Genomic DNA, 13729 nt, shown 5'->3' with positions numbered 1-13729 from the left:
ATTATTATCTCTGTAATACTTGCATTTACTTCATTTATATGCATATTAAAATCTACCTTATCTAAATACATTTCACTCACATATCTAAACTTACTCCAATCAGCCTTATTAAAGTTAAATCTTTCCCCTCTATTTTTATATTTATTTCCAATTATTCCTACCCTTATAGTTATAGGATAATGATCACTACCTATTGTAGTTTCCTTGTCAACCGACCACTCACAGATAACCGCTATATCATTCGATACAAATGTTAGATCTATATCTGATTCCTTCCCCGTTTTAACATTGATTCTTGTACCCCTTCTCTCATTAATACATACCAAATTTTTCATTTCTATTACTTCTTCTATAATTTGCCCATTTTTATCATTACTATTACCCCACAGTGTACTTTTTGCATTGAAATCCCCACACCAGATTACTCTCCCCTCTAAATATTCTAATAATTCCACCATTATTTCAGCCATTAACGATTTACATGGATTATAGAAATTTATTATTTTAAATTTACCTCCCTGCTCCCATGTTTCAATTATTATGAATTCTAGTTCTTTCCCTTTTCCTAAGACCCGATATTGTATCCCTCGTTTTATAAATATTCCGCAGCCACCTCCTCCTCCCTCTTCTCGATCTCTTCTTATACTAACATATCCCCTAATCACAAAATCTAAAGTTGGCTTTAACCAAGTTTCCTGCACACATATTATATCTGGTTGGACTTCAAGCTCATCAATATAACCTTTAAATTCCTGTCCATTAGCTATTAGGCTCCTAGCGTTCCATTGAAGTATTAGCATAAACTACTTTCACCTGCTGCTCCCGACTTCTTCTCCACCTCTAACTTTTTATTTATTTCTTCCCATGTTCCTTCCTTAAACCCCAAGAATTTTTCGGCTCCTTTCACTATTATTTTAATCTTCTCGGTTTTGTTCTTAGCTTGATCAGTACAGTTGATAACATATGCTATGAATAAAACTAGATTTTCCACTGAGTAAGTGATCTTAACTTCAGGTAGTATTTTAGTTTGCTGTTTTGTTTGGCTTCTCATTTGCTCAATCCCTCTTTTTTCCTGTTCCCTCACACTTTTTACAGCTTCTGCATAGCTAATATTTTTAGTTGTTTTTATCTGCACCACTTCTTTAGCCCTCTTCCTAACCTCGCATCCTCCGTACGTGACCCTATGATTTCCCCCACAATCACAACATTTCTCTTCTACATTTTCCTTACATTCTTCATATTTATGTTCTTCCCCACATTTTGGACATCTCTGCTTTCCTTTACATACTGCCGCAATGTGCCCGTACCTTTGGCATTTATAGCACCGAAGTGGTGGTGGTGTATAATGTCTGACTTGGAAGCTTATATATCCTATTTTTATGTTCATTGGCAGCATTTTCCTCAAACTCCACCAGAACTGACATACTCCCCACTCTCTCACCATCCACAGTTCTTGACAGCCTTTTCATATTGATCACCTTTGCTCCGACTACATTTTTCTTAAGTCTTTCTAGATCCTCATCTAGTGGGATCCCATATATCACTCCTCTAGTTTTTTTTATTTTCTCCCAACATTTTTTTCTCCAGCACCGCTCTTTTACATATGTTTTCCACATTGAACGTGTCGAGGAAAATTATTGATTTTGGTGCTTAATGCAGTTAATTTTATGCATGTGTAAAAGGGTAGGTTTGATACTCTTGTTTTAAACCGGACAGACAGGGGTTAGAATGCAGATCACTAAATGGGGCGCAGCCCGGCCAGAACACAGAAGCATAAATTAACATTCTTGCAGGCAGTTGGGGAGAACTGCTGGAGGCCAGCATCTGCGATGGTGTAAAACTAATGCAAAATAGAAGATTGAAACCCCGTAACATTTAACTTCTAAGTATTAATACCATGTTTACTGAAGATTGTATTATCTCATTTAAAAACTATTAAAGGATGAATGTATTTGAAAACTGTATTATCTGTGACGATATTAGAAGCAAATGGAAAGTGTTTGAATGAAAATGTTTTTTTACTATTAGAAAATGGCTCAGGAATTATACTTTATTTTGTCCTGTGGATTTTATGTATTATTTTGGCAGAACTTAATCTTTTGGGGGGCTGAATGTGCAAAAGCAAAACTGGGGTTTGTAAAGATAACATTTTTTGAAAATTACCAGATGCAAGTCTCTTCGAGAACGTTAGGAGAGATAATGGAAGAGACGTCAGATTTATGGGTGTCTGCGAAATCTTATCTTAAGACTCTCGGCGCCGGGGACATTCGTACCTGGTATCGTCCAAGATTAACTGGTCCGCCTTTGTCTCTCGATAGAAACCAGACGCCTTTGGAACTTCGTTGTAAATTGGGAGACTTCTCAAGTTTCCTGTAGTTCCTACGGGAGTTTCTAATTGGTTAAAGAGCGGAACGCCTTAGTTGAATATATTAAATTGAAGAAACGCCCACTCAGTATAAAACTTCATGTAAACGTTAAAAATTCAGAATGCTACCACTGTTTTGCTTTTGGCATAAAAAGCTTTCTCCAAAGACGCGTCTTTGCCCCCAACCCCCTTGTTTTCTTTGTGTTTCTTTTTTCTATTTTTTCCTGTTACAGGTAATGAATATATCTCTGTATCTCTGCAGCTTTGTTAATTGATTCATGCGTTATTTTGTGTGGAATTAAACTCTGTGATCTGTGACGGCAACGCGCAGTGTCGTGGTTTCACTTCCTCCAGCCGCAGTCCGCCTGCCAGAGATCCGTGGACTTTAAGGAAGAAGGAGCCAAACTTTTTGTCCAAAGTTAATGTTAATTATTCTTCCTTAATAATTGGGGGCTTCGTCCGGTTCTGAAATCTTGGCGGGCGGATCGGCCTGTTTCGGCTCGACGGCTTGATGCGGTAAGATACTATTTAATTATTTTTTTGGTCGTCTGTGGTCGGGCCGGAGTGGATTGTCGCAGCCAGCTGCAGCTGCTCGGAGTTTCGAAGCTGCGGAGGTATACAGATTGTTTTTAAAAGAGTCTGTTGTTTACTAATTGGACGGAAAATGCACACTACAAGTGATCGTGGCTGGTCAAGACAGTAGGAGTTTACGTAGCCTCTGTCAGAATTGCTGGGTTTGTTAATTGTCTTCTTTAGCCCTGAGGATTCGTTCTTGTGCCTCTAAAATAATGAATTTTTTGGTGTATTAAATTTAGTGTGGGTTTGAATCAGCCCGGAGACTGACTCATCTCCAGCGGACTTAGAATTAGATAGAGTTGGATCACTCGGAGGACTAAGATAGAGTTGGATCACTCGGAGGACTAAGATAGAGTTGGATCACTCGGAGGACTAAGATAGAGTTGGATCACTCGGAGGACTAAGATAGAGTTTGATCACTCGGAGGACTAAGTTTATAAGTTTGGAAATTAATGCAGTTTTTAGCCGGCATTTTATTTTATTTTATTTCTTCCCCGTCTGTCTTTTACGTTCGTCTGAAACCGTTTGTGTCTCTGTATTTCTCTGTGTGTACTGATTTGTGTGCCGGCTGCCGTGGAAGTGCGCTGTTTGTCCTCCGGAGCTTTGTGGGTGTCTGTGTGTCTGTGTGTATCTGTGCGTGTGTATGCGCTAATTGTCTGTGCGGACCGCTGTGTTTGTAAGGCGCTGCTTGTGTGAATTTGCGTAGCTTTTGCTGCGTTTGATTGTGAAGCTATTATGGACACTGAGCTGACAAATGATGTTGTAGGCCACTCGTATGGTCTAGGTCCATGGAAAACTCTGCGGGACCAGATTGCTGACTTAATTTGCATTTATGATCAACAGCTTGGTTTGGATTCGCTTAATGTGAAGGCGGATGAATTGAAAATCATGTTGGAAAATGCGGTCTGCAAACAAGATGAACTGCTCAGTGCTGAAAAGCCTTTGGGTTTGATTTTGAATGTCTGTTTAAAGCAGGCTTTGGCTGACAGGGATTCGCTGCGAGTTCAGAGAGACGCAGCTAATTTTTTTGCTAGAAAAAAACTGAGTCAGAAGTTGGAGAACGCGGAACAGGATAGACAGTTATGGGCTAAGCTTTTGGTGAGTTGGCAAGGTACGGATCACTGTTATAAAAAGGGGTCAGCTACACGGACTCCGGACTCATTTCAGGCCCATGTAGATCGTCCGGAGGTGTGCTCTGAACAACCTGAACAGGTATTTAGTCCGTCGGGCGCTCCACTTCCGCCTCCATATAAGGATAGTAATCCCTCTTATACGGGTTTATATCCAGTTTTAGATGTTCGTGGGGGCACGGTTGAATGGGATCTTATGAGAGCGCTTCCTCCGAGTTCTAGCTCTCCGCCGGTGAGGGAGTCACCTGATTTGACGACTTCCCTTAAAAATTCCCAATCTGTTTCTGATAGTCTGCCTATGGCAGATCGGGTTCAGCGTGAAAAGCTTTGTTTTTCCCTGCCTCCTTCTGCGATTTACCCAAGTATGGCTCAAATTACACATCAACTAGGCAGCCCCGTACCCGCCCTCGTCCCTCCCCCACACGAGGAGGAGCAGAGGGAGGTACAATTGAGCGTAGATATGAACTTGGTGGGCAGTCTTGTAGAGGAAGCACCGCCTGCTCGGGGCGGCGCATTGTCTTCTCCTCCACATGTGGGAGGCGCTGCGAGGTTTGCCTCTACTCCGGGGTTGCATCGGGAGGGGTTTGACCAAACTGAGATGCAGAATAGGGGGAATGGTCCCTCTCCTCGTGATGTTAACACACCACAGGGTGTGATTGCCCCCTCTAATGGAGAGTCTTTTCATGACCGTCTCTCGCAACTGGAAGGGCAACTGCAGCGTGATGCGGATGATTTGGCCACGCGCATTAAGAATATATCGGGTATTTTGGAGGCTTCGTCAGTACAGTCTGAGAGCTCCTCTAATCATGCTATGCCTTTATTAGTATCACAACAAGGACCGAGATACAAGCCGTTCTCTTTTGGGGATATACAGACCCTGATTGACAAGCTACCCTCTTTAGCGGATGGGGCTACTCCTTGGCTACATGCATTGGATACACTAACAGGGGGGCTAACGTTAGCTTTGGGGGATTTTAGAGCTATTTTAAGTCGTTCAACAACGACAACGAATTTCCATAATGTTGAACTGTCTGCTGGAACTCTGAATATGCCTGATCACACGCCCCTTTCAGCTGTTCTGACTCTTGTGGGTGCGGCTTTGAGGGACACGTTTCCTCCTGTGTCTCTCTCAATTATTCCTAAATTTTTTTGGGATTCCAAAGAGCACCCAAAGGTATTTTTAGACAAAGCCTTAGACATCTGGAGTCGACAAACTGGAGTTCATCCGACTCAGCCCACATTAATGAGGGAACATTTTCGCCAAGCTGTTTTGAATGGTGTCCCTCCTTCTGTCGCTGCTCAAATGAGAAAAAACCCGGAGTTGAAATCTTGTGACCATGCAAAATGGGAGTTGCATTTGTTGCATAATTTGCAGATTTCTCAGGATGAGGAGAGAGAGGCGGAGAAGGAGCAGGAAGATTTTAAGAAACAATTGCTGAAGCTTCAATTAGGCGAAGCCAGACAAAAACTGCATCTTGCCAAACAGGAAAAGAAGGAGGCTAAAGCTATGTTAACAGCAGCTGCTCCATCAATTCCTGCTCCGGGTCAGGTCCCTGTTCCAGTAGCACAACCTGGTCCGCACATCTCTGTTGCTCCGCGCTGGCAGTCTGGTTTTCAGGGGTGGCGTGGAAGAAGAGGGAGAGCCCCCGCGTGGTCGGGTGTGCGAGGAAGGGGTGCACGAGGCTGGAAACTCAGAGACAGGTGTCTTTATTGTGGCGAGGAGGGACACTGGGTTCGACAGTGTCCTCATTATACACCGGTTGCTGCACGAGATGACGCGTTGCCGAGTCTGCCACAACAGCCTCCAAATGCTGCATTACTTCCGCGACATCCGGGACAGTACTTTCAGGCTGGAGAATATTGACACACCCCAGAGAGGAACCTGAATCAGGGAGCTTTGGCAGATCCCCTGATTGATGTGACAGTTGATGGACAAACATTGCCATTTTTGGTGGATACGGGAGCAACATATTCCACCATGAATATTGTCATGCCATCACAAAAACTTTCTAGTCGGACTATATCAGTGGTTGGTTTTTCCGGGGTGAAACAAACTCTGCCTGTTTCCACACCTCTGCACACTGTTGTGGGCAGACAACAAGTGTCACATCCTTTTGTGTGTTCCCCCTCATCTCCCGTGAATTTATTAGGGAGAGATTTGTTGATTGCTCTGGGGGCCACTATTTTGTGTGGACCTGATGGACTACTTGTCACTTTTCCTGATGGATCTTCCCATGCCTGCACTGAAGTATATACGCATGGACAATTTTTGCTCCAACAATCCGAGGAGCACCTGGCTGATATATACTGGGGTCTTTTACAGCCAGAAGCGACGGACCATGCTGGGATTCTGTCCTGTTTTCTGCTTTGGAAACCCTGGATCCAAGCGCTCGCACCGTATGGGTCTGCTCCTGATTTCCCTCATGTCACTTTGTTTTATGACCGAGACCAGACTGAATGGTTCCAGGAGCAGTTCGAGGCGAATTTGGCCGGTAAAGATTGGACTGTGTTTTCACAGGACATTTATGTGGCACCGGAGGGTGTTGCTGCTGCAGTGAATCTGACTCAGGATCAGTTGTTTTGGTATAAGATGCATGATGAAGCAGTTCCACATATTTCTTTGGCTCTCCATCCTGGACATCAGGCCATGGAGTTAGGGGGCGTGGTAAAACGCTCTCTTGCAGCTACAGACTGGCAGAATACTGTTGCTCCTGACCTCTCTTTCTCTCCTTCTACAAACACATACAAAATAAAGTGTTCGGCTGTGGACTCTGTGGTTTTGGAACATGTTCAACTTCCTAGACACCATGGTAGGGAGCTGACTGATCATCCAACTGCGGCTGCAATGTTGGCTTCTCTCCCGGAGTGTTTATGGGCTACGGGTCCCACTGATGTGGGGCTTGTTGATGTCACACCTGTCACGTTTGATTTACAACCGGGCCCTCCGATTTGGAGGTCACAATATCCTCATAAGCAAGCGGCAGAGGAGGGAATTGCAGAAACTATTGGGGGTCTTCTGGAGGCAGGTGTGTTAGAACCTTCCACCTCCTCCTGGAACACTCCTATTTTACCAGTGGAAAAAAAGGGGACAGGCAACTACCGCATGGCACATGACCTTAGGGCAATTAATTCTGTTTTATTGACCCCTACGGTGCCAGTACCTAATCCTCATGTAGCATTGACTAACCTAGACCCTTCTCAGACTTGGTTCTCCTGTGTGGACCTTGCTAACGCTTTCTTTTGTCTCCCATTGGATGAGGAATGTAGGGATGTGTTTTCTTTTACCTACAGGGGTCAGCAGCTGCGATATACGCGTCTGCCTCAGGGTTTTGCTCTCTCACCAGGGCTTTTTAATCAGGTTCTGAAACAGCAGTTAGCGGACTGTTTGTTACCAGACGGTGTAACCCTGGTTCAGTATGTTGATGACCTCATGCTGGCAGCACAGACGTTGGAATCTTGTATTGAGGGCACGCGAAGTTTGTTGTTACACCTAGCAGGCAGGGGTTTCAAAGTGAGCAGATCTAAGCTGCAAATTGCTAGGAAGCAAGTTTCTTTTTTGGGGCGGATTATCACTGGGACAGGCACTCAGATGTCTGCCAGTCATAAATCTGCGATTCTGAATCACCCCAAACCATGTACGGTGAAAGACATGTTGTCTTTTCTTGGACTGACTGGATATAGTAGGAACTATGTTCCTAACTATACAGAACTGACGGACCCTTTACGGGCGTTAGTCAGAGAGCATGGGATTCGTAAGCTCACCCATGCTCTGACTTGGACTATGGAGGCAGAAGATGCTTTTATCTCTTTGAAACAACAGTTGGCTGCTGCGGCGCAGCTGGCTATTCCGGACTATTCTCTACAATTCTATTTGGATGTTTCTGTAACAGAACTGACAGTGAACGCCGTTCTGTTTCAGAAAAAAGGGGGTGAGAGGAAAATTCTCCAGTATGTTAGCGCAATGCTAGATCCTATGGAGATAAGACATCCGACATGTACAAGACATGCAGCAGGTGTGGGAAAAATGATTCAAAAGACAGCACACATTGTGATGGGTCATCCATTACAGGTTATGACATCACACAGTGTGGTAGCATATGTGAATTCACAACATTTCACATTGACAACATTGAGACAACAAAAATTGAGCAAAATTCTGGAATCACCTAATATAACCTTTGTACATAACGGAGTGAATATGGCTGACAGGATGCAGGACGGAGAGCCGCATAACTGTGAGGAGTTAGTACAAAAGGAAGAAAAAATAAGACCTGACCTACAAGCCTTTCCTTTGACAGGTGAAGGTGTGAGAAATTTTTATACGGATGGGTGCTGTTTTCGACATGATACAGATGGATTGAGAGCAGCATTCGCTGTAGTGGAAGACTTGGGCAGCGAGTTTCACGTTTTGAGGGCGGAAAGACTGCAGGGTGCCCAATCGGCACAGAGAGCAGAACTCAAAGCCATGATTGAAGCTCTGAAATTAGCTGAGGGAATGAGGGTAAATCTATATAGTGATTCAGCCTATGTAGCGAGTGCCGTCCATGTGGAACTTCCTCAGTGGCTCAGAGCAGGATTTATAACTGCAGCACAAAAGCCCATAAAACATGAAACTGAAATGAAAGAATTGGCGGAGGCATTGCTGTTGCCTCAGTCTGTTGCAGTGATTAAATGCAAGGGACATGATCAGAGCAAGACCAGAGTGGCAGCAGGAAATGCGGCCGCGGATGAGGCAGCCAACGAAGCAGCTGGATACCTGCCATCTCTCTTCATGGTGAGTACTGAAATGGAGCAGATGGAACAGAATAACCTGGAAAAAATTATTTTTCATCAGAAAGGCGTGTCACCTGAGGAACGTTCTGTCTGGAAAGCAAGAGGTGCCATCTGCAATGAGGGACTCTGGCGCGGACCGAATGGTAAAGTAATTCTCCCTCCAAATATGAGATTCCAGGTTTTCCAGGAAGCTCATGGACTCGGACATGTAGGTATCGCACAGATGTTAAAAAATCTGGAGCACTGGTGGCATCCATTTTTGAGAGACATGGTCAAGCATCATGTGAAAACATGTGAAATTTGTGGCCAACACAATGCGAAACCAACTGTCAGACCACCAGTGGGACATTTCCCTTGGACTACACAACCGGGTAAGGAGATTATTATTGATTTTACAGACATGATAACACCCGTTAGAGGATACAGGTATGTATTAATGTGTGTTGATGCATATTCGAGCTGGCCGGAGGCGTGGCCAGCTAAAAAAGAGGACAGTAAAACTGTCATAAAGTGTCTGATCAATTATTACATTCCGACCCATGGTTTTCCAGAGAAGGTAAGATCAGACAACGGCACTCATTTCAGGAACCAAGATCTGCAGAAAGTGGAGCAGCTGCTCGGAGTGAAACATTCATTCGGTACAGTATATCATCCTCAATCACAAGGCAAAGTTGAGAGACTGAATCAAACTGTTAAACAAAAATTGGCTAAAATATGTGCACATACTAAATTAAATTGGGTGGATGCTTTGCCTATTGCCTTGATGTCTGTTCGAATGTCTGTTAACCAATCAACAGGATTCTCTCCATATGAGCTTCAGACGGGACGGATGTTTCCAGGACCTGCAACCCGCATTCCAGGATGGAAAGGTGAACTTGCACACTTATCTCATAAAGATTTCTTTAATGAGTTGCAGATCCTGGCAGGGGAATTTGTGAAATATCAGACGACACAGGAACGTCCCGGCTCACCACCCGTTCCGGGAATCGACTGGGTGCGCCTGAAAGTCATCAAAAGGAAATGGTCTGAACCTCGCTTCACCGGACCATACCGAGTCGTGGAGAGAACATCTCATGCTGTCCGTCTGCAAGGGAAAGGAGACACCTGGTTTCATTGGAGTCAGTGCACAGCAGCCGAGGAGCCACAGCGTGCGCTCCGAGACGTACAAGAAGATCTTCGGCTTCAATCTTCGGATGAGGAGCATCGCCAGGCGCTTCCAGGAGGGAGTGTAGCAGGAATTCCTGCCGCGACCACTTCAGGTTCCTGAAATTCAAGGTTTAAAAGGCTCGGACAGGCATAATAATCCTGTTCCGAAGTCCTTCTATTGAGGAAAAAGGAGATTTCATACCTTCCTTGAAACTCACTGTTATATTGGCATAATAATCCAATTTTCAGTGAGCAACGGCCGCTCAGCTGGAAACCTGAGGTTTCTCACTGAGAAGGATCAGGCTGCAAGAGGATCAACATTGATACATTTTTATTGCGTGTTTTCGTTTTTTTTTTTTTGCGAACTCTGAAAAAGGACTTTCGTTTCGTTTTTTGCGCGTAATTTTTATCATTTTTTGAAGAAGACTTCATATTTTGTTTTTTACAGACTTTTAAAGTACATTTGAAAAAAAAAAAAAAAAAAAAAAAAAAAAAAAGACTTCATATTTTGTTTTTTACAGACTTTTAAAAAAAAAAGAGAAAACTATTGTGTAATTCTTTATGTCTGCATGTTTTTGATTGGTGGCGAATATATTTTTAAAATTTCCAGAATAATTTTTAGCTATTGTTATATACATATTTTAGTCTTATTTTTGCATTTTTACATTTGGGGCTGTTCTGTGTACTGTGTTTTTGGGTTGTATTCTGATAATTGAGTTTATGATTTTTTCATATTTGTAGAATGATAAGTGCCTTTCACTTTTAATTTTTACCGGTGAAAGTTTGTGGTTAAAAGGTGAGTATTGGATTGTTGAATAACACAGGATTACATTTGACAGGTTCGCAGGATGGGGTTCATCTTAAGATACATGAACTGGGAGTGGAAGTTTTTGCTAGGTGTGTTTCTTGAACTCAATTTGTTGGGAATGTGGGTTTTCGGAGGATCCACGAGTGGACGCATTTCCTCACAGACACTTAATCTCCGACCGAGTCTTGTCGAGTGCGGAGTGTCTTGCGGAAATGCGACTGTTCGTGTGAAGCGTTCTTTGAGTCCTCCTGTTGATAAGTGCCTCACTAAATATCGTGGAATTGAGTTGAACTATACTCTGGGTACTGTAACTAATTACCAAATTGATCTGTGCGAGGTCATTCGTCGCTGCTGGTCGACCCCTCAATCCTGGCAGAAGACTTCTGTGTATTTGTGTGGTGATCTGACCTTCCAACGACATTGTATTACTCAGGAAAATGGGGTTCGACACTTGTGTCCCACTTGGAAATCGGCCTTCAGATGGGTGGGATCAAGTTGGAGTCCACCGTATGCTCATAAATCTGTCACTGAATATGACAAGGTTACCATAAGACGAGGGACTTTAAGACATTCTCCACCGACGGGTAAAAATCCTTTAGTGCTAACCATTTCCTCGATGCATGATGTTTTCTTTAAACAGTATCCGGCAGATTCAGCTGTTTATTTGACTCTAGGTGCTTCGGTTGATGATAAAGATCCACTTGGGGTTATTAAAATTAATATGGTCAGACCTGAGGGGGAGGAAGATAGGGATATGGCAATTCCGGATCAGCATGCGGCTAAGATTGATTACACAGCAGTTTCACCATTGGACATCATTCAAACAGCGACTGGATATAGGGAAAAAAATTTATGGCTGAATTGGATGGTTCAAACGGCTAAAGAAACTAATATTGGGAACTGCATTGCATGTGCCACAGCTAGACCTCATCTTTACACGGAACCTGCACCATTACACTTAGGAGATAGTTGGGGTTTTAATTGCATGCTAAAATTGACAACTGAGGCAGACCCAGTAAATTGTGATGCGCTTGCCAACATATATCCACCTATTAATAACTATACTCAGACGGGAACTTTTCTTCCGGTTAAGGGTAAAGGTTTGTATGTGTGTTTTAATTTTACTCATCTTAAGCCGGATTTCAATCTAGGACAGATTTCTAGTGATTGGTGTAATGTTACTTTAACAGCATCCGGAATCGGGAGTTGGGCAAGAGCTGGACTTTATTATTTTTGTGGGGGTGATAGATTATATGTGCGAATTCCTCCTAGGACTGTTGGAATATGTGCTATGACTCGCCTTGCAGTGCCGCTTATGGTTGTTGGAGAAAGACTTGATCCTGTAGGTCCGGCGCAGGTGCTCACTTTACGGACACAGAGACATGAGCGACAGGTGCGTAATACACGTGTTGATACTGCATTTGATTTGACTACTAATTCTCCCACTTATGTAGATGCCATCGGTGTGCCGAGAGGGGTTCCGGATCAATACAAATTGGCGGATCAAATTGCAGCAGGTTTTGAAAATATGCCAGTATTATCAGCTCTTTTTCCTATAACTCCGAATAAAAATGTTGACAGGATAAATTATGTCCATTATAATCTTCTGAGGTTAGCGAATCTGACCAGGGATGCTGTGGGGGGTTTGAAGGATCAGTTAGCTCCTACTTCTTTAATGACAATTCAAAATCGGATGGCGCTGGACATGCTGTTGGCCGAAAAGGGTGGAGTCTGCTTTATGTTCCAAGAGAGCTGCTGTACTTTTATTCCAAACAATACTGCCCCTGATGGATCTGTCACTCGAGCGCTGGAGGGTTTGAGAATTCTGAGTAACACTATGCATGAACATTCGGGTATTGATGGTGGTTTGGACAGGTGGTTTTCTACTATCTTTGGTAAATGGAAAGGGATTGTCATGTCATTACTAGTTTCTGTGGCTACGTTTGTTGCCATAGTGGTGACGTGTGGATGCTGTTGTATTCCGTGCGTCCGTTCACTTATCCTTAGGCTTATTACAGTCTCAATTGAAAAGGGAAGTAGTGGACCACCGGCTCCACCTCCCTATCAGATGCTCTTTCGTGGTGTTCCTGATGAGGGAGTTGTGGAGCTTGCAGGTTCTGTTTGAAAACGGGGACTGTTATATATTCAGGTCTCTCTTTTTTGAGTTTTTTATTTTTGATTTTTGGGTTTTTATTCTTTAGTAGTATAATGCATAGTTTTTGGTCCTCTATTAGAAGGCTTTATTAATTTTTGTGAGGTCTCTTAATTGAGACCTCAAAACGGGGACTGTCGAGGAAAATTATTGATTTTGGTGCTTAATGCAGTTAATTTTATGCATGTGTAAAAGGGTAGGTTTGATACTCTTGTTTTAAACCGGACAGACAGGGGTTAGAATGCAGATCACTAAATGGGGCGCAGCCCGGCCAGAACACAGAAGCATAAATTAACATTCTTGCAGGCAGTTGGGGAGAACTGCTGGAGGCCAGCATCTGCGATGGTGTAAAACTAATGCAAAATAGAAGATTGAAACCCCGTAACATTTAACTTCTAAGTATTAATACCATGTTTACTGAAGATTGTATTATCTCATTTAAAAACTATTAAAGGATGAATGTATTTGAAAACTGTATTATCTGTGACGATATTAGAAGCAAATGGAAAGTGTTTGAATGAAAATGTTTTTTTACTATTAGAAAATGGCTCAGGAATTATACTTTATTTTGTCCTGTGGATTTTATGTATTATTTTGGCAGAACTTAATCTTTTGGGGGGCTGAATGTGCAAAAGCAAAACTGGGGTTTGTAAAGATAACATTTTTTGAAAATTACCAGATGCAAGTCTCTTCGAGAACGTTAGGAGAGATAATGGAAGAGACGTCAGATTTATGGGTGTCTGCGAAATCTTATCTTAAGACTCTCGGCGCCGGGGACA

The 13729-nt window shown here is 43.1% G+C and overlaps 2 protein-coding genes across 4 annotated transcripts in view; one reads left to right on the top strand and one right to left on the bottom strand.

Moving 5' to 3' along the window:
• Positions 1-13729, bottom strand: part of immp2l (inner mitochondrial membrane peptidase subunit 2) — a 34167-nt gene that overhangs the window by 12263 nt on the left and 8175 nt on the right. The window lies entirely within an intron of this gene.
• On the top strand, positions 4535-10325 carry LOC111611637. The gene is made up of 2 exons (XM_023348956.1): positions 4535-8845; positions 9761-10325. Exons 1-2 carry the CDS (start codon positions 6050-6052, stop codon positions 10109-10111), a joined length of 3147 nt encoding a protein of 1048 aa, XP_023204724.1. The 5' UTR covers positions 4535-6049; the 3' UTR covers positions 10112-10325.

The sequence above is a fragment of the Xiphophorus maculatus genome, chromosome 2, assembly GCF_002775205.1.
Source record: "Xiphophorus maculatus strain JP 163 A chromosome 2, X_maculatus-5.0-male, whole genome shotgun sequence".
Classification (NCBI taxonomy): domain Eukaryota; kingdom Metazoa; phylum Chordata; class Actinopteri; order Cyprinodontiformes; family Poeciliidae; genus Xiphophorus; species Xiphophorus maculatus.
The sequence above is the reverse complement of the archived record's forward strand: the minus strand, read 5'-3'. Positions and strand labels throughout refer to the sequence as shown.